Source organism: Hippoglossus stenolepis, chromosome 22 (genome assembly GCF_022539355.2).
Source record: "Hippoglossus stenolepis isolate QCI-W04-F060 chromosome 22, HSTE1.2, whole genome shotgun sequence".
NCBI classification, from domain to species: Eukaryota; Metazoa; Chordata; class Actinopteri; order Pleuronectiformes; family Pleuronectidae; genus Hippoglossus; species Hippoglossus stenolepis.
The window spans coordinates 10,420,725-10,448,715 of NC_061504.1; the positions used below are offsets into that span (position 1 = coordinate 10,420,725).

Consider the following 27,991-nt stretch of genomic DNA (forward strand, 5'->3'; position numbering starts at 1 on the left):
CACATGATGAAACCTGCTGCCTGCGGTGTGAGCGTGCTGCCGTGTGAAAGGCCCGTTTACAGTACTCAGAGCACTTAAGACATAATACGCTCATTTCATTTAGTCCTGAGAGCCTCTTGAATTATTGACCGAGCTCCTGACATACAGTGCTTTAATCACAGGTTTGGGGTTTGTACTGTGTGTGTGTGTGTGTGTGCGTGTCCGCTTTGCGTACATGTGTGTGTGGTCACATATCTCTGAACTCTCTGTCACAGTGGTTCCAAGATTTTTTTGTCACTCACCCCTGTTACTTCAGCCAAGTTCCCTTCATAGATGGTGATCGTTTTCCAACTAGGCACTCCATTCTTTCCACATAGTCCCTGAGTAGGTTGCTGTATATTCACAGAACAAATGGATGCTGACCCCCTGTAAATGTGACATGTTTGAATTTGGCTAATTTAACTGGTTCTAATGTGCTATTGAACCCGTTCTTTGACATTTATTTCAAATCACAAAAAAATAAGTTCAATCAACTTTTAAAAAGTACACTAAACTTAAAATATATAACTTGATTGTGGACATCATACATTTGAGCAAATTCACTACAGCAATGTCATTGTGTCACACTAAAGATATTACTATGTAGTACTGCCACAGATATAAAGTACATTATGCAGAATGCTGTGGTAACTTTGCAGCAGTAAATTGAGAATCCACCTGAATAATGAATATCTTGAGTCTATAATCTGAAAGTATTCATTTCTCAAACTAAGGTGAAAGACTTTTCTTTTGAAAGGTGCTGTTAATTGTAATCAAATTAGGTGAGTTGACTTAAAGGCGTCTGCGTAATTGTCGCATGAATAGCAGCAACGCCTGTGCGTAAAAATGCAAACCACGATGGGTAATAATATTTATCGGCACGTCTTGTCGGGCGTGGCTGCGGTGCGTCTGCCGCTGGGGGGGGGGCTGGAGCTGTAGTCTGCTCCGGGGACTGCTGGATGCTCCGTGATGGATGAGGAGTGACAGATCGGGGTTAGCCGCCAGGGGAGTCCATTTTCTTCCACGGTCCTGTACCACTCGAGGAGGAGAAAAGCAAAGGGGACGAGGAGGAGCGGTCTGTTTCCACCCCTCTCTCTCTCTCTCTCTCTCTCTCTCTCTCTCTCTCTCCCTCTCCCTCTGTCTCTCTGTCTCTCTCTCCATCCTCTCCTCTCCACTCCCGCGCATCACAGCCTGGTGGTGGTGGGCTTTACCCGGACTGCACCGCATTGCTGCTGCTGCTGCTGCTGCTGCTGCTGCTGTCGACCCAACCCACTGAACTAACGCACCAACACACACACACACACACTCTCCTCTCGGGTGCTGGGAACTGAAGCGGATTATGTGAGTGTGGATATGCAACAATTCCTCCTCTGCCTCTCGCTGCGTCCCCTCTTTTGCGCAGCCGGACTCTGAGTCGCTGTCCTGCTCGGTGATGTCAAGACTTCTGGAGCATTGGAGGTTTTTTGCAGCTGCAGCGCCGGTGCACCACTGAGCTGGGATAGAGCCCGAGTAAAAGTCTGCAGAGCTACTCCCCCTCGCCCCCCACCCCTGCATGCAGCGGATCACTCGTAACCGTGAGCTCCCCTGGGTGCTGCTTCCAACATGGGTGTTGACTGAATGGAAGAGTGTCCCCGCGGCTGGCACAGAGGGATGAGGACGCACTCGTGAGGATTTAAACCCTGCGCTCAACACATTTTCCTGGACCATGATTCTGCAGCCCAGGACGTTGTTTGTGTTACTGGCCCACGCACATGTTTTAGTATCTTTGAGGAATAATGGGGAAGTGCGGGGCTACGAGGACGCCAACGTCGGCGCGTACTCCGCCAGGACTTTCCACGCGTCACTGCGGGAGAGTCACCAAAGCAGAGCCAGGGACCGCGCGCTCTCGGCGGGGTATGCCACAGGTGCGTCCTCGGCGGAGCGGGCGATCTCCAGGGGGACCCTTAACTCCACTCACCCCTGGAGGAGAGCGTCAATTGCGGGTGAGACGAGGCGAGTGGGACACAACAAACGCGACTTCAATAGGACTGTGACACCCATGGAGGATCCCCACGCCGTCGCACATTGGGACGCGACGCGCCGCCACAATAAGAGGATAAAGTTGAATGGCGCTCTTGATACTACGAGGACGCCAGCAGGTGGACACTACAATGCGGCTAAGCCCTCCTCAATGGGCCGGGGAGGAGGGGGCCCCGAGGACGGCGACAGGCACAAGAGGGGCACAAAAGACGAGCAGAAGAAAGGATGGAAGAGGGGGAGAAGCCGGCTGAACAAAGGCGTGGTGCCTCTGGCTCAACCCCACACGTCGCCGTGGGAACCCATCCCCAAGCCGGTGGCCCTCACCTCCACCGACCTGCCCTTTGACCTCTTCACCAGGAGGCCCGAGTTCTTCACGTTCAGGGAGGAGAACCCCTGGGACGCCACGCCGATCACGCCCCCCAGCTCGCAGGACTTCGGCGACGAGATCAAGAACCCCTTCTACCCGGTGACCAGCGAGACCTACGGCGCGTACGCCATCACCTGCGTGTCCGGGGTGATCTTCCTGGTGGGCATAGCAGGCAACATCGCCATCCTGTGCATCGTGTGCCAGAACTACTACATGAAGAGCATCTCCAACTCTCTGCTGGCCAACTTGGCCGTGTGGGATTTTGTGCTCATCCTCTTCTGCCTGCCCATGGTGGTGTTCCACGAACTGACCAAGTCCTGGCTGCTGGGGGAGTTCACCTGCAAAGTGGTGCCATATGTGGAGGTAAATTCCTTGGGTTTGGGGTTTTTATTCTGCTCTGACAGCAAATTCTTCATTTAGTTGAGATGTAGATGCTTTGCCTGTAGACGCTTTGCCTGTAGACGCCTGCTAGAGCGATGTCGAGAGATAAATGTGTCTTGAACATCATCTCCCATCTTGTCTGAATGTGATCACACTGTAGCAACAACATCTCCTGGAAGGGTTTCACATTCACTATGAAGTTTCACAATGGACCTACAGGGTTGGGTTTTCAGTTTCAAAGCCCTACCAGGCTAGTTGTGGCTGTATAGGATGTCATGTCATCCAGTTACAAGTGTTTGTCACTCGTACACCTGCTGCTGGAGAACCTCACCTGGGCCTCGAGGCGTGTAGACATGACGCACACACACCGGGATGTAAGACAAGTGGCTCATCCTCTCCCTGTCACCCTGACACATATCTAAGTTAGGGTGACGGGAAGATGGCGAGCTACACAAACACAACAAACACACACTCACATAGTGTGTCGCTCTTTGTCCCTTCCTCGTCCCCGTCTTTCGGTTTGTCTTTCAACACACCTACGGTATATGTACGGCAGCACTGGAGGGATGTTAGACAGGTTGTTTACACCAGGTTAATACCTTCCCTTTGTGTGCTTACTGCAATTACACCCGTGTCAGATTCACCCGAAAAGAGTCTTTTGTACAGAGCTGGGGTTTCTAGCTCAGGGGCTTTAAAGCTTGTTTTCAGTGGCCTTACCTTGCACAAGGAAAAGACAAAAGAGGGGAGGCAACACACATTCTTTTTGAAGCGTTAAATTAACCCAAATACAACATAAGCTACGCTAAATCAGACAGAGCTGGAAGAAACTAAGTAGTGGATGGTGTCTGAGGTGCAGGAGTGAGAGGAAGACGTTCTACATAGTGCAGCAAACGGAGAAACCAAAATGTAACCAAACCTAAAATAGACCAGACATCAGGAGAGAGAGAGTTATCCAGCCTCCAGGCAGCGAGCCAGAGCAGGTGTATTCAACTTTGACCCCACCCTCCAGAGACAAGGGAGGGCCGCCACATGATGAAGAGGTAACATGAGCCGGCGAGCGGCGTGGTATTGTCCTCGCGGGGCCTTTCACGATGAGGTTCCATGCGACGTTGAGCTGAGTGAAGCGTTGAAAGCCTTTTCGAAATCATCCCAGCAGACGGATGTGACGACCAGTTTCTGCACGGAGCAATATTATAGAAGTTAGTCACTGTGGTGTGAAATTGACATAGAACCAAGGACCAAGCAATGATTTACTTTGCTCTTTTGTAGTGAATGAGATGCTGGTAATAGTTCTACAAGAAATCAGATCACAACTTCAGAAATCAAAGTTTTAGTTTCAGTAGATGAGTGAAAAGGTTATAAAAGCCATATGTCCACTGTCTCATTTCATATTTCTGTGATGCACAGCATGTCACTAACACCTTGCATGAGTGCATGTGTTTTAATTATGGGGGATTATAGAGACACAGACGCCCCTCCACATCTTATTGCATGTCCAAGAACCACAGGATATTATTTAATAACTTTAACACAGACTCCTATAGAGCTCAGACCAAATCCTGATTCTTAATAAACTGTGTGTGTGTGTGTGTGTGTGTGTGTGTGTGTGTGTGTGTGTGTGTGTGTGTGTGTGTGTGTGTGTGTGTGTGTGTGTGGGAGTTGTTCTCACTTGTCTCCCAGAATTTAAGATAGCATGTGAATATGCAGTTTGTATCCATAAGGACATGTGCACTGGGGCCTATCTATGTTCACTGTGTCGTCAGTGTGTGTGTGTGTGTGCGCATGCATGTGTCAGGCCATGAGTAATGCAGCCTGGGGCTCACACTCTCCCTGTGGAACATTCAGTGAAACACACACACACACACACACACACACACACATACACACAAACACAGTCACCCCCACTGAGTGACTTTATTCTTCACTTAACCCAAATTCAGTCACAGGGGACGTCAACATTTGGCCTGAAACAAAGACTCACAAAGTCACTCACACATGCTGACGTTCGCACGCAACTCGCTCACTCGCACGAAAAAACCCAACTTCACGTGTGCACGCATACGTGATCAGAAGGTGGCACAGATAAGGTATCAATGTCCGCCGAGACACGAGTCCGCCACGCTGCTGCCTTCACTAAACCTTGTTTTATTCCGTGTTGTTCACAAGATGGCAATGATGATGCTTGAGACTGAGACAGACAACCCACATCTCATTCAGTGATGTGAAGCATTAAAATGTCAACGTGTAAGAATGTGCACATGAGCACAAGTGAAACCAAGCATGCGTTTTCGCTTTGTCCCGATTTATCAGCTCATAAATCCGTCACACATAAACTCGACCATTATTTTGAAACTACACACAATCAATCAATACAACATATTTAAACCATGAGGGCCGTTGGATTTGGAGCCTAAGTAAAACCAGACAGGGGATATACATACACACAGACAGGCAATTACCAGAAGGGTTATAAATACTAATACTACTACTAATAATAATAATAATGGTAATAATAAATATACATGGAAAGGCATTTAAATACTTATTTGCCAAGTTCAATGGAGCAGAATTCTCCTCTAGTTCCTTTATCTGTGTTTTCAAAGATATTTAGCCTAAGCTGATCCGATTTGTCACACCATGACATCATGAAGGGGTCAGATTCTCAGTAAGAATCTCAATGTGAGAACTGAAGTTAACACGGTGGCATTTATGTTCCTGTTATTTGTGCAAAGATTGAACAGTAGGATAGGACGCACCCTAGTGGTGAGCCTGTGCTGGTGTGTTTGTTAAAGGACTCTCTGGGGTCTGTTCCGTTAAAAAAATCCATAATCCGTCAAATCAGCATAGATTGATATGAGTGTACAGGTTTCTGGCGGGGATGACTGCTGCATGGTGTGTCCTCTCTTCTCCAGCTGACTGTGAATGTGAAACTCCTGCTCAGTTTCATTTCTGCTCTGGGTTCTGACTCGGCCCAGACGTCCTGTTTCACCTTTCTCTTGATGTGTTTTTCTCCTCGGCAGATGCTGTGAAAAACCATCTTCTCTCATTAAGGAAGCTTTCAGGCTTCTTGGTCACCCAGGGTTTGTAATTGGGGGAATAACAAACTCTAGGTGACCACGGAGAGCTGGCCTCAGGTATGCAGCGGCCTAACGACCACTCCCATTAGCAAACACACATGGCTGCGCTCACGCCGTCTTTAAACCTGATTTACAGATAACTGCCTGTCATCATCGTGGGACATTAGTGACTCCCTAAAGACGCGTTGTCTCATTGAGTGTTATCGGCCATTCCACAAACAGTTTAGCTGCATTATACCAAAACCAGTACAACGTGTGCTAAAAATTTCATGTTATAGTACGACTTTCACTCAACACTGACCTATTTTGGTGTGTGCAGTCCTTTAGTGTGTGTATATGTGTGTGTGTGTCTCATTTATACATCTGACCTCTGCTGCGCTGTTCAATACCCTGTAGACAGAGACTGTGGGCTGTCTGTGCTATGGTACAGTGGGCTTTGGCAGGCAGGCAGGCAGGCGGAGAGAGGGGGGGGGAGCGAAGCAGAGCAGGAAAGAGGATGAGAAAAGTGATAGACTGGCAGAAACAGAGAAAGAGAGGAGGCGGGGGAGGAGAGAGGGGGGCACAGAGGACCAGTGGTGGAGCCGTGTGCTGTTTTGAATCCGGTGGTGACGACAGCACATACATCAGCCTGATGCATTCAGTGTTTCAACCCACACAGGTAACACACACTTTCAAGTAACAATCAGAACTGCAAAATGTGGTTTCCGTGCATGTTAGTGAAACATCCATCAATAGAAGGATATTGCAAAGGAGATCCCAGACGTTATCACCTTCCACCCACTAAAAGGAATCTCACTTGACCTTTACCGGGAGCTCTCATAGACTGTATATAAAGATGGATGATGTGGCTGTTACCAAAAAGTGAAGCCAAAGCATCTCGATCGCCCCCTGGTGGCTGGCTGCAGTATGAACCCCACCTCCTCCATGTTAGTGGAAGGGACATGGTTTACACGAAACAAAAGTGCAAAATAATTTTCTCAAAGATGGTTTGTGTCATTTTAGGGAACAGTTCTTATCACACTAATGTTTGTTCAAGAGCTCATTTTTCCAGTAAGTGTGATTTTAAATCAGATATTTGACCTGATGAAAATGGTGTCATGATTGACAGCTGAGACTGACTCATGATTGGTCGAGATGGCTTAGTAGATTGTATGCAGGATATTTTGGCTTCATTCCTCGATAGTGTTAGGAAGAGGAGATTATGGTCTTATCTTTATATACAGTGTAAAGGAGCTCTTGAGATGTCCACCTCCTTCATGTATCAAGAAAATAAGTCCAGTCTCTGACTATATACGGTTATATACATCCATAGACTGTTTGTCTATCTATCCAGCAAAGTATCTAGACCAGCACACACACACACACACACACACACACACACACACACACACACACACACACACACACACACACACACACACACACACACACACACACACACACACAGGCAGTAGGGCGTGCTGATCCTCCAGATGGGTAGGATGGCCTTCTCTCCACTGATCACTGCCCATGGCTCCGCTCCCTCTCTTTCTCTCTGCATAAGCTATCTGTGATTAGAAGTGAGCCTAAGGGGAACACACACACACACACACACACACAAACATACAGTATGAAAGTATTGGGGCACATAAGCACGATTGATCTTATATGCCAAGTGCACCGTGGCAACACATAAACCCAACTCAAATCCACACTGGATCTCCTGCCCTCTGCGTCTATTAGGCTCAGGAATGACAGTTAATTGGAGGATATGTAAATTATTCAGGGTATTTAATTAATGGCTCTTCGTGATGCACGGCGGTGAGTCCATGCAGACAGCTCTCTCAGTCCATGGATGAGCAGATCGTGGTTTGTGTGATGAGACAAGACCACACAACAACACGGAGCACAGATTAGGCCTGCTGCTACATGCAATTACCCAAATTGATAATTACCCATGTACATATGAAATATTCATGGGGTGATTGTCATTATGAATTAGGTGTGTTGGGTTAATGGAAAAAAGAGCAGCGCCTTGGTTTTGGATCAACATAGAGCAGGCCGGCGTGTAGCCAACCTCGGAATAGAGAAGAATATGACAGCTATTGCGTTTTCTATTTTCACCATCAAAACACTTCTAGGCAGGAATCAATGACCTGGAATAAGATGTCCCAGAGGCCACTGTACACCGAAGGCAGAATACATTTTTCATTGTCCAGGGGGAAATCTGCCACAGGTCAGGATATCGTTTAATGGAAGAGGAATTTATTGTCTGGAATTAAGCGCCTCCGACTTCACTGTAAGACACAAAGCAGCAGAATAGAGGAGGGAACTGTAATTTATTGTGGCTGTTAATTTAATTAAAGAAACGAGGAAGAAGAAAGAATGTGATTGCTCACCCCACTTCTGTGTGAATTCTGTGGAATATAATAGAATTGGATAGAAAAAGACTGAAAATCTTTATCTTGAAGACGGTCTTAGCACAAAGCCCATTCTCTGTCCAATAGACATATAATGTGTTCCTTAATGGGCTTTAGTGGTGCTGTTTTCCAGTCTTTGTGCTAAGCTAAGCTAACTGACTGCTGGCACCAGCTTTTTATTTACTGTAAGGACATCACAGTGTTATTGATCTATTTATCTAACCCTCAGCAAAAAGGCAAACAGGAATATTGGCAAATTGTCGGAACTATTCCTCATGAGCTGAGGAAGACCATGTGATGTAATTGAAAGCTCCCAAACAGCTACTAAATATAGATCAAATAAGAAGTAAGTAATATAAACCAGGAACTATAAAGGATAGAAATATGTACAATGTAATCAAACTATAAACAGTATTGCACATATATGATATTGAACTTGCACAGATAGAAAGGAGAGTGAGATAGATATAAGATTCACGTGGATTACTGGGAGCAGAGCTGATAGTACAGTGTAACAACAGGATATAAAAGAATAGAACAGAATAGTTTGAAGTTTCAACATGTGGTTCACAACTAAACCTTCTCCATTACAAGTGAACTCCATCCACAAAGAGAAGACACCAGATGTGGTTGGAAGCTGACATGTTTTTGTCAAGCGAGAAAAATGAGAAAAGAAAACAATGAAACAAGGAGATGTTAGTTGTGGTCTTTGAAAATGGTGTTCTCTAGCATCACCCACCCACAGTCTAAAGATAGAGTCTGCAAAACCCCACACGCAGACGCACACTATGCGAGCACCATCCACACAAACCCACAATAAAATACATAAATGTGGCCGTGCACAGACATGAATACATGCTCACATGTGGGCGTGCACGCTCACCCACTGCACCTTCCCTCCTTCCCTCTTCCTGACACGCAGCACAGCTGTGAGACGGATGGTGGCTGTCAGTGGCAGGGTCGCTCTGGTTAGAGTTATGGTCTGCCCGAGCCTGCACTGGGTCACACACAACCTAGAAGAAAGCACTGCAGCAGGAATAACCCTTTGTCTCTCTGGCTCATTACTATCAGACCATGTGTGTGTGTGTGTGTGTGTGTGTTGTTGTGTCTCCACATTAGCTCATTCATCACCAGATAACAGCCATTATCCCTGACAGTGGCTGTCGTCACGGCGCGGCTGCACAAGCTCCACCAGTACTTGTTAAGACCCAATTAATAACGTGAGGCCTTTGTGCCACCGGCTCACAGGACCTTTAATCAGGAAGTTAATGGGCCGTTATTAAAAACAGCACCGGGGGAAAATGTCTCTCTCACCTGCTGCGCTGATCGACGGCCAGAACCGGAGGAACAGGTGTGAGGGATGAAAGGTCGTTTCATGTTCTTTCCCCTCTTTGTGAGGCCTTTAAGTCCAAGGTTGAGAAGGAATAGAAAAACCGAACGGAAATACTTTGAAATTTTACTTGATAACTTAACCAGGTCAAAGAGAATATTTGTAAGAAAAGCACTCAATATACATAAAACTCTATATTAGAAGTACTACTTTGACATTTTTAGATGAGTTAGATGAAGTTGATTGATGCCACTCTAATAGTTGTTTAGTAAATGTATGACTACAACATGATGACTTTGTACTTGTGCTTAGCATAAAGAATGGAAACAGGAAGCAGCTAGCCTGTCGCAGAAAAATCGGTACAAATACGTTTAGTTTAAAAACAACAGTTGTAGCCTGACACTTAACGATGCTAACATGGCAGTTGAGTCCTCTCAGGGACATCGAGGCATAGAAACCACAATAAATACAAAATACAACTACACCCCAGCTAGTTTAGATTAGCATTGGGAAAATAGCTAGCCTGGTTATGGCTTTATGAAGGGTTAGACTTATAACCATGATACAAACATGGGAGTTATGTCCTCTGGGTTAACGAGACCATAATAAGAGCTATTTTGTTAACTGAGGTTAACTGGGTACTTGTGTAATTGTACTACTGTTTTATATAAATATTAAGACAATATTTTAGTAGCAAAATTTCCAGCCTCAAGCCCAGTGGGACTGTTTTCCATCCAGCTGGTAAAATTAACATGGCAGGGTCAGGGCTGCCGTCTGGAAGAAATGTCACATTAACATTGTTAATAATTCTGTACAAGACCTGGCTTATTTCTCTCTTTCTGTCACTCTGGGCTGTGTCTAACTCACTGATACTGTCCCCTGCTGTCCCTCTCTGTTCCCTCTCATTGTCTCAGTTCTCTAAGTCGGGCAAACTGCATTTTCCGACATACGAAGAACGCAGCAGGAGATTGTGCGGGTCAGACGCGTTCACAACAACAGGAAAATGTCTGTAGAAGGAGGCAGGAGATGACGTATATATTGGGCTGTGTTTTTGTTTAGATCACATCGACACCGGTGTCGCCCCCTATCAGCCAAAACCCTCAAATTCCTCACTCACTCTCACATTTTCTGGACAATTTACTACAGGTCTGGCTTCTCTCGTACAGCCCCTCCAGAGAATTTCAGGAAAACATCCGGACTTCAGTGCATTGTCCAAAAGCAGCTCTAGTATCTCCCAACTCCTTCATTACTTTCTCTTTCCTTCTCCATTCTTCTTCTGTCCCTGTTTCTCATCCAGACACATTTGCATAACCACCTTCCACAAACACACACACACACACACACACACACACACACACAGACCTCCATCGCCCCACCAGGCCTGATTCTTGCACTCTCTCTCTCTCATCTCCCCTCCAGTACAAAGCCATGCTTGTTCGTCCTGCCCCTTGCTCTCCGCCCCAACACGCTGATCAAAGCTGGGCTCCCGAGTCCTCCATGACAGCCTTTAAAGCCATTCCAGCCCTGTTGTTCGAGCCATGAAATATTCACAGTGTGCAAGCATCCATGTGTCGTGAGGGTTTGTGCGGGCGTTGTGCACAGCATGTGTGTTGGCAAACAGCCACCACATATGGGAATACAGGTGTGCTTGGTGTGCATGTTTATGGAGAAAGAAGTGGGTCACTCATAGCGCCTGATATGATGCTTCTTCAACTGTAAAATGAAGGAATGTAGGTCTACGTGTACACAGGCAAATTAAGGCCTTCTAACTGTTCATATTCACAATATGGGGCCTGATCCGTGTGATCCAGCAGCTGTCAAAAACACCTCATTGTTCTGCGATGAAAACTCAGTTCATTCCAAACGTGAGTATTTTAGTTTGTAAACCGTGGGGCGGGATGGAGAAATACATAGCAGGCAGCAATTTCAGTAAATGGTATCAAGGGCTGACAGATGAGTCAGAGAGTGAAGTGAGCGGAGCGTCGGTTTCAGCAACATGTTGCAGGGGAAATGTGCTTTTATTGTGTTTAAACTTTCACACTGAAAAAAAAGGGCAGGCTGTTAACATCCTCTTTCAACTTTAGTCACATAACAGCGACAGACTGACACTCATCTTGTTAAAGAAATGACAGTAGAGATTTAAAAGAAGAACTTCCTGTTTCATTGTGAGCATTCTACTGCTTCACAGTTGCAGTTGGTTAATTAACTCTGGGACATTTAAACCAGAAAGCCACGTTTGAGTCGTTTTTGTCTTTGCAGATGACTGTAGTGTCAGAGAAAGACGAACTATTCTAAACAGAAAGCATGAATGAACAAATCAGGGCACAAATATAATGTTTTACCATCTTGGAAGCAAATCCAAAATGGATCTGAACCCATCCCTATTCAGGTAGCACCATAGACTGTATATAAAGATGGACGAATTGACTGCTCCCCAAAAGTGAAACTTATTGTAATAATCCCTCCTCCTCCGTGTCAATGGATGGGACAGGAATCATACATTAAAAAATCAAAGTACATGTCAGATAAATTATTTTTGAATACGTGTCTGTCATTTAAGGTAGTTCTCATCACACTGATGTTTCAGCAAGTGTTGATTGTTCTTATGAATTTGGTTTTAATTAGTTATTTTAATGATATAAACTGAGATATATAAAGTGGTTTCTTTCTTGATAGTGGAAGGAAGTGGAGACACATCTTTATAGACAGTATGTGAAGAGCACTTGTAGATTGAGATGCATTTGATTGGATTGGGCTCAATCAGTTTAAAGGTCAATGTGTAGTAAAATGAGTAGAATGCCTCTATGGATTAATGTGTCTATTATATTTGATTATCTGCAGCACAGTACATGTGGTTATTACTTGCACTCAGAAGCCGTGCTGCGATGCAAGATTTTTGTCTCTACCGCAATCAAACCACATGTAAATCCTGTCCCTACAACTGTCCATGAGCATGATTGACTTTTCAGAGCTTTATAATTTACCTGTTCTGAAGTTAATCATTGTAGACATTGATGAAAATTAGCTAAGCTCAGGACTGCTGCAGTTTCCTGTATGTATTTGATTTTTAGTAAGAAATTTTAACAACTGCCCAAATTACTGACCGAAGGATTTATTTGTCCAGAGTTTGAAAAAAAATAATAACTTGTTTGGCTCAAATCAATTCAAAGTTGCACAGAATTTTTTTTTTGCGTGAACACACAAAGGATAATGATTGTTCTGCTTTGGCTAAATTATAAAACAATTCACATTTATAGTTAGGAGATTGTGGCATGACAGCAGGTAATAAACCCCCCCGGTCCGAAGCGTAGTCACATTGATCACAATTATTGTTCAGTGCTGGAGTCTTTGGGGGGTTTGTCTATCCCACTTACCCCCTCGCTGTTCCGTTTGGTCGCCCTTCATTAGCCTGGTTAGTGTGTGTGTGTGTGTGTGTGTGTGTGTGTGTGTGTGTGTGTGTGTGTGTGTGTGTGTGTGTGTGTGTGTGTGTGTGTGTGTGTGTGTGTGTGTGTGTGTGTGTGCACGTGCATCTCCAGAACATCTCGCCGTGTGTGTACATCTCTATCTGTCCAGGAAGTATGTGTTTAGAGCGCTAAAGCCGTGGCTCACCGGGGCCATCTGGGAGGCTGGCTGTTGTAATTAAATTTGAAATGAAGGGAGGAAGGAAAGGAGAGGTGTACAGAGGGGAAGGGGGGTGAGGAGAGGAGGAGAGAGAAGGGAGGAGGAGATTTTTTTAAAAAAGTGAGAGACAGAGGGTGTAAGGGAGAGGGATGGAGGAAGAGGGTGGGTCAGATCCAGCAGATATGGTGCTCGAGGCAAAATCTGAGAAGAAACTGGTTCAAGTGAGGACACATGCACACACACACACACGTTCCAGCTGTCCGTTTTCCAAGTTTGTCCAGCAGGTGCTTACACGTGCTGAGGAAATTTGTGCTCTCACAGTTTGCAGAGCTTATGCATGGAGAACATTGGTATAATGCAGGTAATTAACAAAAGCAGTGAAGTGTTTAGGTTTGTTATTTAGTAAAAAAAAAGCCATTGAACAAGGGGCGTGAAAATACATGTGAATGCAGCTCTGACAGCTTTTTAATCCCCCCCTCTCAGTCGCACACATTCAGGGATGCAACACAACCATAATAGCAGCTTACGGCTGTCCATTGTGTTGCTGACGCTCCACTACTTGTGATTATACCTGTGTTGCATGCAGCTAAAAGCCAATACCGTTATTTTCTGTCCTGCTCTTCAGTCATCAAGTGGAAACAAGGGAACTCGCAGCCTTCCTTTATGTATCCGTAAGACATTCTCTGCACTTTTGTCAGTTTCTTGTTATTCTTTTATTCCCGACAACCTTGACTGCAACTTGGACAAGTGTCACATGAGTATTGCTCTTCTGTCAGTTGAAATGATTGTAGATTATCACCAGTACAAGGCTACTGTTAGATCTTGTCTCGACTCCTCATGCCTGCAGCATTGAGATGTTTCCTGCACAATGTTTAAATATATTGGGAACGGGGGTGTATCTTTAAAGAGCCTCTATAAGCCGCCAAGCAAATATCAGAACATTCATTGTACTCGATGATTTGAAGTGACTTCTCTCCTGATAAACAATTCCTGCTTGTTTCCTCAGGTGGCGTCTTTGGGCGTGACCACCTTCACCCTGTGCGCTCTGTGCATCGACCGCTTCCGCGCAGCCACCAACGTCCAGATGTACTACGAGATGATCGAGAACTGCACGTCTACCACTGCCAAGCTCGCCGTCATCTGGATTGGCGCCCTCCTTTTGGCCCTCCCTGAGCTCCTCATTCGACAGCTGGTGACGGAGGACACGGGAATCCCAGGCGAGCCTCCCGTCGAACGCTGCATCATCAGGATATCCACCTCGCTTCCTGACATGCTGTACGTGCTGGGCCTGACCTACGAGGGCGCTCGTCTGTGGTGGTGCTTCGGCTGCTACTTTTGTCTACCCACCCTCTTCACCATCGGGTGCTCGTTGGTAACGGCGCGCAAGATCCGGCGGGCGGAGCAGGCCAGCGTGCGCAGCAACAAGAAGCAGATTCGGCTGGAGAGCCAGATGAACTGCACCGTCGTGGCGCTGGCAATTGTCTACGGTGCGTGCGTGGTGCCTGAGAACATCTGCAACATAGTTTCTGCATACATGGCGGCCGGTGTTCCCGAGCACACCATGTCCATCCTCCATCTTCTCTCCCAGCTGCTGCTCTTCTGTCGGGCCGCCGTGACGCCGGCGCTGCTGCTCCTCCTGTGTCGTCCGCTGGGCAGGGCCTTCCTAGACTGCTGCTGCTGCTGCTGCTGTAACCACGTGCCCTCCTCGGCCACGGCCAGCGACGATAACGAACACGAGTGCACCACCGAGCTGGAGCTGTCGCCATTCAGCACCATCCGCAGGGAGCTGAGTAACTACACACCTGCTGGCTCCAACTGCTAAAGTGACATTCCTCATCAGGGGTGGAGATTTCACTAGCCTGCCTGTGGCTAGCAGCTCTCAGACTTGGCTAGGAGAGATTTGCCTTACCTCATCTGGTCACAGAAGGAAGTTAGACACTGAATAATCACGTTCAGCCAGTGTCTTTCAGCCCCGCACTAATACTGGACATTTCCACTAACTGTATAACCATTACTTCCCAGGAAAGCTAACAAAAAGCTAAATCTTCTCTCCACTCATGCCCTGGGGTGCTCTTAAAACAGGGTCATATTTTTAGCAATTGCGCCTGAAACCTTACAAACCTCCCTTCTCTTGACCTTGTATGCCTAAATATCTTCTGACAGTGGGGGTCTCTATGGAATCAACTTAATTTCTTTTAATGAACCTAATCCCTAGGCTGAAAAACCGAGCAAGGAAAAAAAACTGCTGGCCTCATGGTATCAGTGACAGGTAATATTTATGCTGTACAACGTACAAATGATTGCACAGAATGCGTCACAATAAATTCTTAAAGTTAATAAAAGGGGCTGTGATAATAAATGTGTTTGGCCACCATAAATAATATTTACGTGCAGGAAACTGTGTTGCAAATCTTAAGGGAGAGAAAAAGTACTTTAAATCACTTTCCAAAAGTGTCACTGATGAAATTATGGCGACTAAGCTAATTAATCAGAGAGCGACCGTGTACAGTAATACAGCATCCAGTCGGCAGACACTGCCTATAGATGTGCAGGACTCGCTTTACAGATCACATCTGCTGCAAATGGACAGTTCATAAAATGGCGTGCACGTGGGAACAAGGCTTCTGATAATTATACTCGCAGAGGACGTCTCAGCGGTACTGGCAGTTTGCAAGAGGAAAACACAAAGAAGACGCTTCGCGCTGGAGAATCCAAATGTACACAACACTTACACTGTATATTGAAAAATGTCCAGTTGACTCACACATAACTGGGCTGGTCTCAGAACAACAACACAGACTGGGCTGGAATTAAATGCTCTGGAACGGACTAATTGAAATCACATCAGAGTTGAACGGAGAGGAACGGAATCGTGACAGATGAAACTGATTGAAGTGAATATGAATAATGTGGACAGTAATGGAACATAACACGGCGATGGATAAGTGAAAGGGATGGACTCGGCGTGAAGTGGACTGAAAATGGATATCTGCACTACACTGTTGTATCATGTTACGCCTTTACACTTTGGGCTGTATATAAACTGTACACTTTCTTCGGTGCTCTTATGATGAATGCGCTGTAAATAACAAATCCATCGGTTCGACTTAGAATCACAAGTAATTGAGCTGCGGACTTTGTCTCAGGTCAAGAAGACAGATTGCAGCTATCTGCAACTCTGGAAAACACGAACAATAGTGAGGGAAGAAAAAAAATCAATATGGAGTTTTTACACAGAAAGTTTAATAAACCTCACCGGACTGCCTTTACTGAGAGTGACGGCTGTTTGAAAGCTGTGCTACAGATATGGTAGCACTTTACTTTACAGTACAGTAATTACTTAGTGTTTGATTAATCACTGACATAAAAAAAACGACATGGTATTAACATTGTTATACATCAATAGATGCAATAAGTATTACCACATATTTATGTCATCAGTACAGACATATAATTAAAGGCCTTTAGTTTCATTAAGCAAAAGGGACAGAAAATATCAATCAATACTAGATTAAACCAAAATATGAACGTATTACAAAAAAGTGCCAATGCAGCGTAACACTGTAAATACTAGAAACTTCTGGACTGTAAATATAAGTGGTATTATAGATTTAAATCAATGATCAATGCAAAGTTCGTTGTAAAACTTTTAGGGTTATTCATGTTCATGGTTATGATTCCTGAACTGTAAAACAAAGTGATACCACAACTTCAGAGGCAACACTGCAAAAGCTTGTTTGCTAAACCCTTCCATTGAACAGTGACGCTCCATCTCGGCTCAGTAGCTTTTACGCTAGACACGTTGTGTGTTGGAGGTTACAACTGAAATGCTGCTTACTCATTTCGCATAGGGTGTTGCCGAACTGCACTGTGGTTCCGTTGCGTCGCATTGCTCGTGTTTCATACTGTAGAAGCTAAGCAGATGTTAACTTTTATTGCGGCAGTGGAGGCACCAGCCAATCAAATCGTGCTTAAACAAATACTCAAGTGCAGGCGCCAGCCAATCAAATCATGTTAATGAGGAAAAGGAGCCAGAGGCAACTGGTGATCCTGGTGTGTGTTTATCTGGCTGTGGATTTTATCTCCTGTGTACTTCTTTTTAGCATTGCATTTATAGCTAGCATGGCATGTTAGCACGAAAGTCGGCTATGCTGTGTGTCTTGAGCATGAAAGTGTAATTGTTGTTGTTATGACAATCGTACCAGCGCCAGTCAGGCACACCAGAGGTCAAGGGTTAATGCATCGTAACGGGCAGAGATGGTCTGTCAAGTTCCACAATGAGTAGCGGGCTCCAGGTCTCTAGCAGGAATGATTCATAGACTTTCTAGATTTCCCAAACCAAAGACTTAAGCTCAGCATTTTCAGACGAGTCTGAGGGAAAGATTATTAATTGAAACTGTTAAATTTAGCTTCACTGGCTTGTGAGCTACAGAAAATCCTCTAGCGACAGGTGTTAGTGCAGCTGTTTGAAATAAAGAATCCATTGTGTCAATAATTACTAAGAAATTCCACCAATGTTACCACTGTAACCACAACAGCAACCGAGGAGTGCAGGGTTTAGCAAAAAGTCAATGTTTCTGTGTAAATTCTTGACCTTTAAGACCCTTAGCTGTTCACTTACTTGGGTTTTTAAGGAGAACCAATGAGATGTTTTTCACAGTGTATAAATTTACAAGTGTATTGTACTGTAAATCTGTTTCCTTAATGCTAATAATCAGACCTGGGTCAGAAGAAGGTTCAATCACTTAGTTACAACGCAGGTAACTGAAGTGATACAGAGCATCGAACAACCCGAACCTTTGGTATAATCAGGTATGGAAGACGTAGATCATGACTCCTGACCTTTATTATGTTTCTTAAACTTGAAAATGAATCGATTTAATCCTTTATAACTTGGATTATATGGTGGTGAACCCTGTGATGACCCAGGTGTGATGTTCATTGGTATACTGTATATTGCGATGAATCTTTTACTTACGATTCTGCACTGCCAAACACCTTCTCTGTGTCTGTCTCTTGTGCTCTTGTGGTAGTAGCACACTATCTCTGGGTGTCTCTCTCTCCCTCTCAGTGCGGAGGTCAGTTTGCTCTCAGCTCCATCTGTGCAGGGAGAAGAAAATTACTACAAAACATAAACCAGAAGAGGTCTGACAACACCCACGGCCAGTCGAAAAAAATACAGCTCGTACGTACACAGTAGAGAGGAAGTGTGGATGGAGAATCTTTTTTTAGCTTGAGGCAGCAGCCATCTCTAATGAACTCTTGTTTATGAGCTCCAGGAGATCCAGGTGGATGTGGCCTCATGTTGGCGCTGCCTGCAGCTCCTCACATTAATACAGGAAATGGGCGAGAACACAGCGGCTCTGCATCACTGTGCCCTGCAGCCTGTTTGACAACTCTTTTTATTACCTATCACTATCAGGGTATTGAGGAACGGTGTGTTAACCAGTCCAGGGAAATTACACAGTACGCCCCTTGCACAAAAAATATATTTTCCCCATTAAATTACATCAGCTCATAGTGCTGAAGTCTGGACTTCTGCTTTATTTCTTGATGGGACTCGTGAGTAAACTGACCTCCTGAACCTAATTCTCTTTTTCTGCATATTTCTGGGAGCGTAGCTCATTCTAAATGGCTCAGTGTGTAGTAACGTGGTTCAAACTATTGATGAAGTGATTCTTGTAAAACCAGTCAGTGAGACGTTTATTCTGAACTTTGTGAGCATCCTCTTCACTCTGAGCAAAACGTGTCCGTATTGGATACCGGAAAATGTAAGCACACGGCCACTACTGTCTCTAAAGTCTAGTCACTGGTTTCTAAATAGCTTTTTATATAGCCAAAAAAACTGTCCCTTTGTTTATCAAAGAACTTTATCTTGAAGACTGTATATTAAAATCCTAAATGTTCTATTACTGCTGATTTATTGGGGTCATTTGCTATTTTGGATCTTTGATGAGCAAAATGTGTGAGTGGCATCATCTTTAATCCGTCGTCGTTTCACTCAACTAAAACACAACTCTTATAATCCAAAGAACTCCTCCAGTTCAAATTGAAAGCAAAGAAGTTATTCAGTTTTTTGCCTCGCATGCCAAAGAGTTGTTGCCATGGATACAGTTGAAAGGGGAGACTTGAAAGAAATAAAAAACAAATGTTTCAAACCGACGCAGCAGAGGTGGAAACATCATAACTCTTATCTTCTTAAATGGGTCAAACCCACAATACTGGATCCTACAACTTTCACAAATATTGTTTTTCTTTATATCCTTATATCCCAAACTTTTCTGTCATAATCTTTAAACTTCAGTTTGTCTCTGCTGTCAATCATGATGTGTCACCCGGTTAATAGCATCAAATAACTAATTAAGACACATCAGTGTGATAAGAACTCTTTATGAAAAGTTATTTTAACATGTACTTGCCTTTTTAGTTCGGTCCATGTCCCATCCACTATCATGGAGGAGGCGGTGTTCGTGACCTATACTGCAGCCAGCCACCAGGTGGCGATTGAGATGCTTTGGCTTCACTTCGATAGCGACTGTCATGTCGTCCATCTTCCTATTCTGTCGATGATGATAATCAATCCGAGTCTGCAGAGCCAGAAGTGCAAGAAAAATCAAAAGATGTTAAATTAAGCTATAAGTCAACATACTTCACTTGAATAACATTCCTCACCACATTGACCTTTACTTCTCTGGAATGAAAGACAGGTTTTCTTTTGAAAATATGCAGAAACACTCAGAGCGTGTCCTCACATTCCTGATTTACTTAAGAATATCCTCCAACTACATCTGTACTGAAGCGAGAAGTGTCTTCATTTCTCTCCACATAACAGAGGACCCTTTAAATAATTTATCGGCGATGTATCACTGTGCTCTGTTCTCCCAACACATCCTACACACACCTCTCTTTTCCCTCTCCTCTCTCTGTTGCCGTTCCTTTGTCTGTTGCGTCCAAAGTGTTACACAACGATGACGACAGCGGCCAGGGCGTCCTGGATCTGTGTTTGTGAAATGGACGCCGAACAGAACTGTTTATACCTCCTGCAACAGAATTAGCTGTCGGTCTGGAACACTGAGCAGATGCCAGAAAGCTTCCGCAAGCACCAAACACACAACGGAGAGATCGCTGCTCCCTCCCACTGTTTTGAGGTGGAGGTCTCATTTCTCTCTATGTCTTAGTCTGTATTTTGTCAGGAGAGAAAGTGAAGGTTGACGTGGAGGCGGAAAAAAGGCAAATGTGTGTTGTGAGATTTGCTGAAATTCAAAAGAAAGGAGATAATTTATGCTTGAGATAGATTTTGTTCTAATCTTCTTTTAACGTGCCAAGTTTTAACTGTGCAAACACAAACGGTTATAATGACACATTAAGCATTTTAACCATTATTTTGAAAGTCTAAAAGCATTTGTGTAATCACACTTTCAGCCAATTACTGCCAAATCAACTGCTCATTATGCTCTTTGAATTAAACCCACCAACGATCTGTCATGTTTCTCTCAGACGGAGAATGAGAAAGTCTAATTATGAGACGTCTGATGAAAATTGAGGGATTGTTCACTTTGAAATGAGCCACGGTTCGGGCTTTTATCTGTTGTCTCTCCTGTCTCCTCCCTTCTGTCGCCGTGTGTGTGGCTCGTGATTTACTCGTGCTGTGGGGACCTAAATCTTTTTGCACAGTCACATTATGGGGTCTTGTGGTTCCAGGCCCGTGCAGTAATTCATTGAGTTTTAGGGGGATGTCATGTTTTGAGGTTCCCCAAGTAGAAGTTATGTTTAAGGTTGGAGTTTGTCTGCAGGACATGAGTGTAAGTTAATGTAATGTCCCCTGAAGTTATAGAGACATGACTGTGTGTGGGTGTGGGTGTGTTTGTCGTTCCAGAAACAAAGCTGACAGGCGACGTGCCACTCATTCTGTTAATTTCCCCAAAACTGTTGGCCCCCTGCCAGCGCACTCACTCACACTCAATCAGCCTCAATCAGCCGCGTACTTCTAAAAGTGTCTGCAGCCCAGACTGTGTGTGGGTCTCTGTGTGTGTGTCTGTGTTTGTCTTTTTGTTGTTTCATTGTGCGACTGCCTTCAAAGGCCGTTTTTCCGCTAATTCAGCTTCCTATTGTAGCAAAAGTCTTTTCATGATCAAACACTGAGAAGTTCTGATTCCTGTTTTTTTTTCACTGTCACTTTTTAATCTCCTTTATTGTGCTGCTATTTTCAGCTCTGCAGGACCAACACTATAGGCCTTGATTAAAGTTATACAACAATGCACTGCAGCATGGATGCATTGTGCACATACAATATTTAATGGATGCTTTATTTAGATGAAAAATACCTTGACTCGTTTCCAGGGAAAATAGAGAAAGTCTGTTTCTTTATGGGAGTAAATACTTTCATATTAAATTAAGAAATGCAATGAGTCAGTATAAAAGGGTTTCAGCATGATGAGAGAATTTCTGTACTGTCAGCATCAGCGGCTGCCAAGCAAAGTGGGGATTAAAAAAAAAAAAGTGGCCGGGGTTCAGAGTTTCTTCCTGGAGCTGCAGGTTTTGGGTGTTTGTTTCGAGACTCTCACACCTTTCTGTTTTTCCAAGCGCGATTGGGCATTCGTTAAAAGCAGGAAGTCCCAGCCAAGCAAATCTGGCCGGGGCCCAGTCTTTTTCTTCTGGTCGCTCATTATAAATGGTTGCTAGGTTACCACAAAGTTAAGTTGCCATCTTTCTGACTTTTTGTTTTTTCCTGTTGTGTCGCTTGCATATAAAAAGGGGGCATTGGTAGCCACTGTATAAAAGAAGTGGAGGCATTTGACATATTATGGCTGCATAATATGCGGGTACACTACAAAATTAGCAGCTATAGTTAGTAGCTGTTAGCGTAAGGTCAGCGGTTTGAACCCAGTCTTCCCCATTCCGCAGGCCGAAGTGTCCTTGGGCAAGAAACTGAACCCCAAAAGTGGCCCATGCTTGTGTCTGTGTAGAAGTCGGCCATGTTTGCTTTTGTGCAGTTGCAGTACAAGTGCACATGCGTGCGAAAACATGCAGATAGAAACATGCAATCGTGTGGACAAGCACTCGCAGACACTCATGCACATAAATGCACACAAGCAGCCAACACACAACCCAGGAGCCGAGGAGTTTAAAGCCAATATTGCATTCCAGTATTTACCGAGTGAGACTTTTCATTTGGAAGACTGCGCAAAGATATATTGAGATTGTCCACTGGGAAACTGCTCAATAATATCCCGCCCTCTCCATTTCTCTCTCTCATCCTCCCTCTCTTTCTTCACCTCTCCATATCCCGCTTCTCCGCCCAGTCATCTCTCATCTGCTCTAAAGCGCCACCCTGCCCCCTCATACATTTTAATGGCAGCATTTTTGATCCGACTGGTCAAAGAAAATAAAATTCAAACGCATCCACTTGTGTTGAATAAATACATAATTTAGCAACACAAGTCAACCCCTGTTCAGCGTTGTGGAAAGGACAAGATAAATAGTTCCCTTTCTGAGGAGTGGGTAGAATGGGATTCAGTCGGAGATGAGATGCTGAGTCGTGTGCTGCTGCAGCCAACGTTAATTTCAGCAGAGTTTCTGATCGAATCTTTATTGGTTTTTGGTCTCGTTTAAATGCAACAGAGAAGCACAGCCTGTTCATCACAGGTGTCATACAGTTTTACCCAGAAGACGCAAGAAGATTGCTTTGGAAAATGAAACACTGAGCATATGGTTGATGGAAGCGCCACAATTGAAGTAGGGACTGCAGCGACAACAGTTTGTTAAAGCAATGTTCACAGACTGTATATAAAGATGGACGACACGTACACACGTCCTCCCGCTATCCGGAAATGAAGCCAAAGTATCCCAGACACAAACGCTGCCATCTTGGGCTGATGATGTCATTTGGAGGAGGAGTCTACACAGTATGTAGCCACAGTATCAAGGTCCTGCTCAATCATTCACAGGTTCTACCTAAAATCACACAAACCGTCTTTGAGAATAATTATTTTATAATTATACTTTTTTTGATTAGTCCGTGTCCATCCACTCACATGTAGGAGGGGTTTAAGAGCCAAAAATATAAATGACCATGTTTGGGTAAGTTGTTGACTTTCAAAACATCATTGTTAGCATTTTATAATTTTGACATTACCAGTCATCTCAAAGCTCTGCAGAGTCGCTAACAAGGCTGAAGACTCTTATTTTGGGCACCACACTCAAATTCCAACTTCTCCTGACTCAGACCCCAAGAGACATGACGTACTTGTAACCAAGTGAAGGAAACAATCATGTCTACAAACACCAGGAAAATGTTCATCACCCCTGACAATGACAGAGAAATCCAACATGTTGTCTTGAGGAACATTTCCCGAAATGCTGGTTGCTGTAAGTCTGCCCAGTAGAAATGTCCTGCTATGGATTTGTGTCTCTGAATCTGAGAGAGAGACAGTGATCCTTAATTAGGCAAAAAGTGTTGTGTATAAATAGTTTTGCACTAAAAGGCAAAATTATACCCACAAGTTTATTATTACTGGAGATCAAGCTCCTATTTTCCTCTGACTTACTTTGAAATAATGTATGATATGAATTTATACAGCACAGCCTTTGTTTTAATAACTTAACTTTAGACTTTACACTTTTAAATCAATATTATTCACGTGATATAGGCATTTCTGGTTAAATTCTCAAATCAAAGACACTTTGAAAACCGTCAGTCTTTACTGTGCGGAGCGGCGATGCCCCTCCACAGATGAGCACATGCTCAAAGACGATTTCCACTGATCATGTTTATGTAGAAGACCGAATGTGACTCACAGGGTTGAAACCCTCATCTTCTGCCCATTTCCAGTCGACGCGTCATTTGGATGCGAGTTCTAACGGCTGAGAGCGAGGGCACGCTGTGTTTCCTGATTGTCTCCTTTGTTCAGCTAAAGGAAATTTTCCCTGTCCCTTAAAGCCGGGGCCTGAACTGAGAATACGCTTCAAAGGGAGATATTAGACTCCATCCATGACTTGAGCTGTAGTCGTTTGTCAGCGGAGTGAGGATTTGATGTCGTCACAGGCTCCTGTATCTCTCACACTGTGTGCGTTTTGCAAGTGGATGTTTTTGACTGAAAGGGGAAATTGTTCATTGACGGAAAATAGCTTTTAAGATTGTTTTTTAATGAAAGTTTGAAATGGAATTATGTGACGTTACAGCATTTTGTCCAGCAGCTGCTTTGTCAAACGCTGATGTGTCACGTCAGTGGAGCAGCAGCTGAAAACCCTGAAGTGAAAATGTACAACAGAAGCTTTTTGCTAACAGCCATTAACATAGAATAGTACAGATGGGTCGTAATCACCATACTTTTCTGTGTAAAGCCACCCACTTTCCTGGGGCACCTGATTACTCCTGTTGCTATGGATACAATTCAACACTTTCAGTCCACATCTCATGTCAATTAAGGACATATTCAAGTTTCCCCGACAAAATCCAAATTTACTATTCTCTGCACTCGTTCACGTTGCGTTCAGTGGCTCTCATGAGGCACAGGAATTAACTTATTTCAAGTAGGTGAGCGGTTAAATTTCTTTCTACATGTTTTGAGACATGTACAGATTTTTGCTAAATGCTGTTTTTAAATTCAAAGTGTTATTCAAAGGTTTGTGTCACACACACAAGTAATATGTGTTGTATAATATAATGCATGACCAATAAGGATTTTGGGGGCTGACGCCGATACAGATATTAGGGAGTAAAAAGTAACTAATATCGATACATTGGCAGATATATATAAAAAAATGTCAAAGGTGTTGTTATCAAACCCTTATAACGTTGAAATGTAACTGAGGGTCGATGTAATTTATTATAAATAACTATACATAAAAAAAGCTAATACTACTTATATAGAACTTGAAACTTGTAAAGTCTTAACAAATATGCTGCAAGTTTTCATATTGGCAAACATAAACACAGATATTCAGCCTGCCAATAAATCGGTTACGCTTTAGTAAAATAGAATGTAAATGTATTTTAAATATACAATATGTGTTGGGCACAGTGTAAAGACATTGTGCTCGACCAGGCTGAGGCCAGAGGACAGAGTTTAATATCACAATGGGGCTTTTTCTTGATTCATCTTTGTTAGACTTGCGGCTATGCAAGAAATATCTGAGTGTTTAAGTCTGTTCCTTGAGCGGTGGGGATTCTCTTTATAAACCTGCTCTGCACCTTCTGCTGTATAAGTCTGGAAGGTGGGAAGCAGATACTTGGCTCAGCTTTAGGGCTCGAGGATCCTGAGCAGAGCCGTACGGATGCTCTCTCCACAGAACCAGAAAGAAAAAGACCTGAAGATCCCGACAGAGACTCTGAATTTCTATAACTTTTAAGATGTGGTAGAGGAGTTCCCTCACTTTCCCTGTCAAGACGTCCGTGTGCACACACTGTGTCGGACCGCGTCAGATTCTTGCTGCTCTGCTGCTCGCTCTCAAAGTCCAAAAACCAGCTCCTCCCTTTCGCTGTCAATCAGTTCACGGTTGTTGGCTTCGCACTGAAGTGACAGATCTCCGTCCTCTTCCAGGTTGTCTCTCTTACGAGTGTTGTCGGCCATCTTGTCTCTCTGCGAACTTGACGTTTGAGTTGGGGTAATGTGGGGACTTCATTGTGTAAGTCACTTCTATTGCTTATTTCACCTTTATTCCCATGCAGTTTGCTGTATTCAGTATCCCTGTATAGCCGAACCAATACAAATCTAAAATAAAATAAGCCAGTACACAGCAAGACAGAATTCCAAGTTTAAATAGTTTAAAAACTCAAATCTTCTTGCGAGGAGTACGCTAAAGTAAAAAAGATTTACGACACACTTTGACATTGGCCCTATTCAGGGAACACAAAGCTTTAACCTTCAAACATTCAAGCACCAAGTACTGCATTGTAAATACTTTCTATTGGGCTCAAATGTCTTCAGAGGGATTCATGACCTTCAGAGCATCTAAAAATAAAAGTTTCAAAAACTGCCACAGTGAATAAATTGCTCAATATCTTTTCCAAAAACAAGCAGCCCTGATATTTACACATGCAGACTCTATGACTTTATGACAGAATTCATAAATATTTTTCTCTGTAGCTGATCCAGCTGTTGACCTTCCACCGACCTGCTGCTGCCAACTGCATAATTATCTATTCTAGAGTTTGGCTAGATCGCTGATCAGCCAGACTCTTGACTTTTTAAACAAACGTCTAGAGTTGATTTTTTTTCATGTAAGATGCCCTGGGATATCATTTGGAAATGGAAGTTTGCCAGTTTATTTCTTGGTCTTTTCCATCTCTAAAATGTTCGTACCTATGGGTCAGAGTTAGCGTCCAGGTGGGCGCATTCTCCCATCAAGTTTTGCGTGAAAAGTGGCGTACGCATCTTTCAGACCCAGTTTTGTACGCAACAGTTAGAAATGAGGCTCCTGGATGTTTGTCTGAGCTTGAGATGATGCTCGCTGGAGGATATTCACATCACCATTCCCATGTGTGTGTGTGGATGCATGTGCGGTAAAGCAAAAGACCTTCACCCCAAACCCAACATGCACCCACACACACACACACACACACACAGACCACTTATAAGCTTCTAAGTGCAATGAAAAGAAGCCTCTCTCTACCTGCCGTCACTTTCCATCTGAGAGCTTTGAGCTGCTGCTTTGTTAAAGCTCTGCGGCTGATGAGAATCCGTCTCACTTCAAAGGTCGTCTCTCTCTCCTCCTACTCCTCCACCACCAGGGCCGAGTCTGAACTGCGGGTCAGCACATCAGAGACGGGCGGTTGAAGAGAAATGACAGAGTGGACGATGACTGAAAGACTCTCGCTCATATAAAATATGAAGGTCATCTTTCTTTGCATCTTAATGGTTTATGTATTCTCCAAGCTCATGCATCTTCTAACTCCAGTTTATATTTACTTGCACAAAAAGTGGCTTGATTCGTTTTTGGCTGAGTTTGCTTTACTGCTGTTTATATGATATTGAAACCTAAAATCTTATGTTCTAAAAGCAATAAAAGCACTGAAATCTCTGACAGCGGAGCCTCAAACAAGTAAAAACATCTTTTTACTACAATGCCCCGATGCATCATTTATACAATGATCATGTTTAAGATGGTTAAATGTGTCTCAGTCCTCCAGCGAGGCACAACAGCACATTTGAATTCTGTGATGAAGTGATGGAAGGCCGGCAATTAAGTTAAATATGCAGCCCTTCAGCACTCTGTGATGGTTCGGCTCACAGCGCAGGCACTATCAGACTATTGAATTTCAACTCAGCCAATATTTGATGGATTCTTACGATGGAGTTTAAAAAAGCAGGAGGGCATCAGTCCGCGTTAAAGACAACACGGTGAATTGTTTTAAAAACATTTGAGGAAGTATGAATAAAAGAGAGTAAGTTTATTGTTTTTACATTCAGGTGTCTGGATTACACACATGATTTGACTTTGATTTCATTTTGAGATATTTGTGTTTCCAGGCTGTGAGAACACAATGTCCCCAGCAAATGAAGTTCTCCTGTTCTGAACACTGCTCAGAAACTGCTTGTAGTTACAGAAAGTGGGAGAGAAGTTAGGAAAATATGCAAATGAGTTGTTCATGCACCACAGTTGCTCAAAGTAAGGAAATAAATAAACATGGCTCAACTAGAAAGTGGTTTGCAAACAGGTTTTTATGTTTTGTGTTCAGTTTACAACACATTCCCTTGCTTTAATTATGATAAAATAATAAATCGTCGCCACCGTTAAACAACATGAAACAGTTATTTTAATTTGATGATACGCTCCT

At 43.8% G+C, this 27,991-nt stretch overlaps 1 protein-coding gene across 1 annotated transcript; it reads left to right on the forward strand.

Moving 5' to 3' along the window:
- The first annotated feature begins 1,115 nt into the window (after positions 1-1,115).
- On the forward strand, positions 1,116-19,119 carry gpr37b (G protein-coupled receptor 37b). Its single transcript, XM_035146865.2, has 2 exons — positions 1,116-2,767; positions 14,219-19,119. The coding sequence occupies exons 1-2, from the start codon at positions 1,724-1,726 to the stop codon at positions 15,032-15,034; spliced, it is 1,860 nt and encodes a 619-aa protein (XP_035002756.1). The 5' UTR covers positions 1,116-1,723; the 3' UTR covers positions 15,035-19,119.
- Positions 19,120-27,991: the final 8,872 nt, after the last annotated feature.

Excerpts from the sequence above, each read along its gene's own strand:
- gpr37b (XM_035146865.2), top strand. The coding sequence starts at position 1,724 with ATGATTCTGCAGCCCAGGACGTTGTTTGTGTTACTGGCCCACGCACAT. Across the intron at positions 2,768-14,218 it reads AAGTGGTGCCATATGTGGAG|GTGGCGTCTTTGGGCGTGAC; the intron begins GTAAATTCCTTG and ends TTGTTTCCTCAG.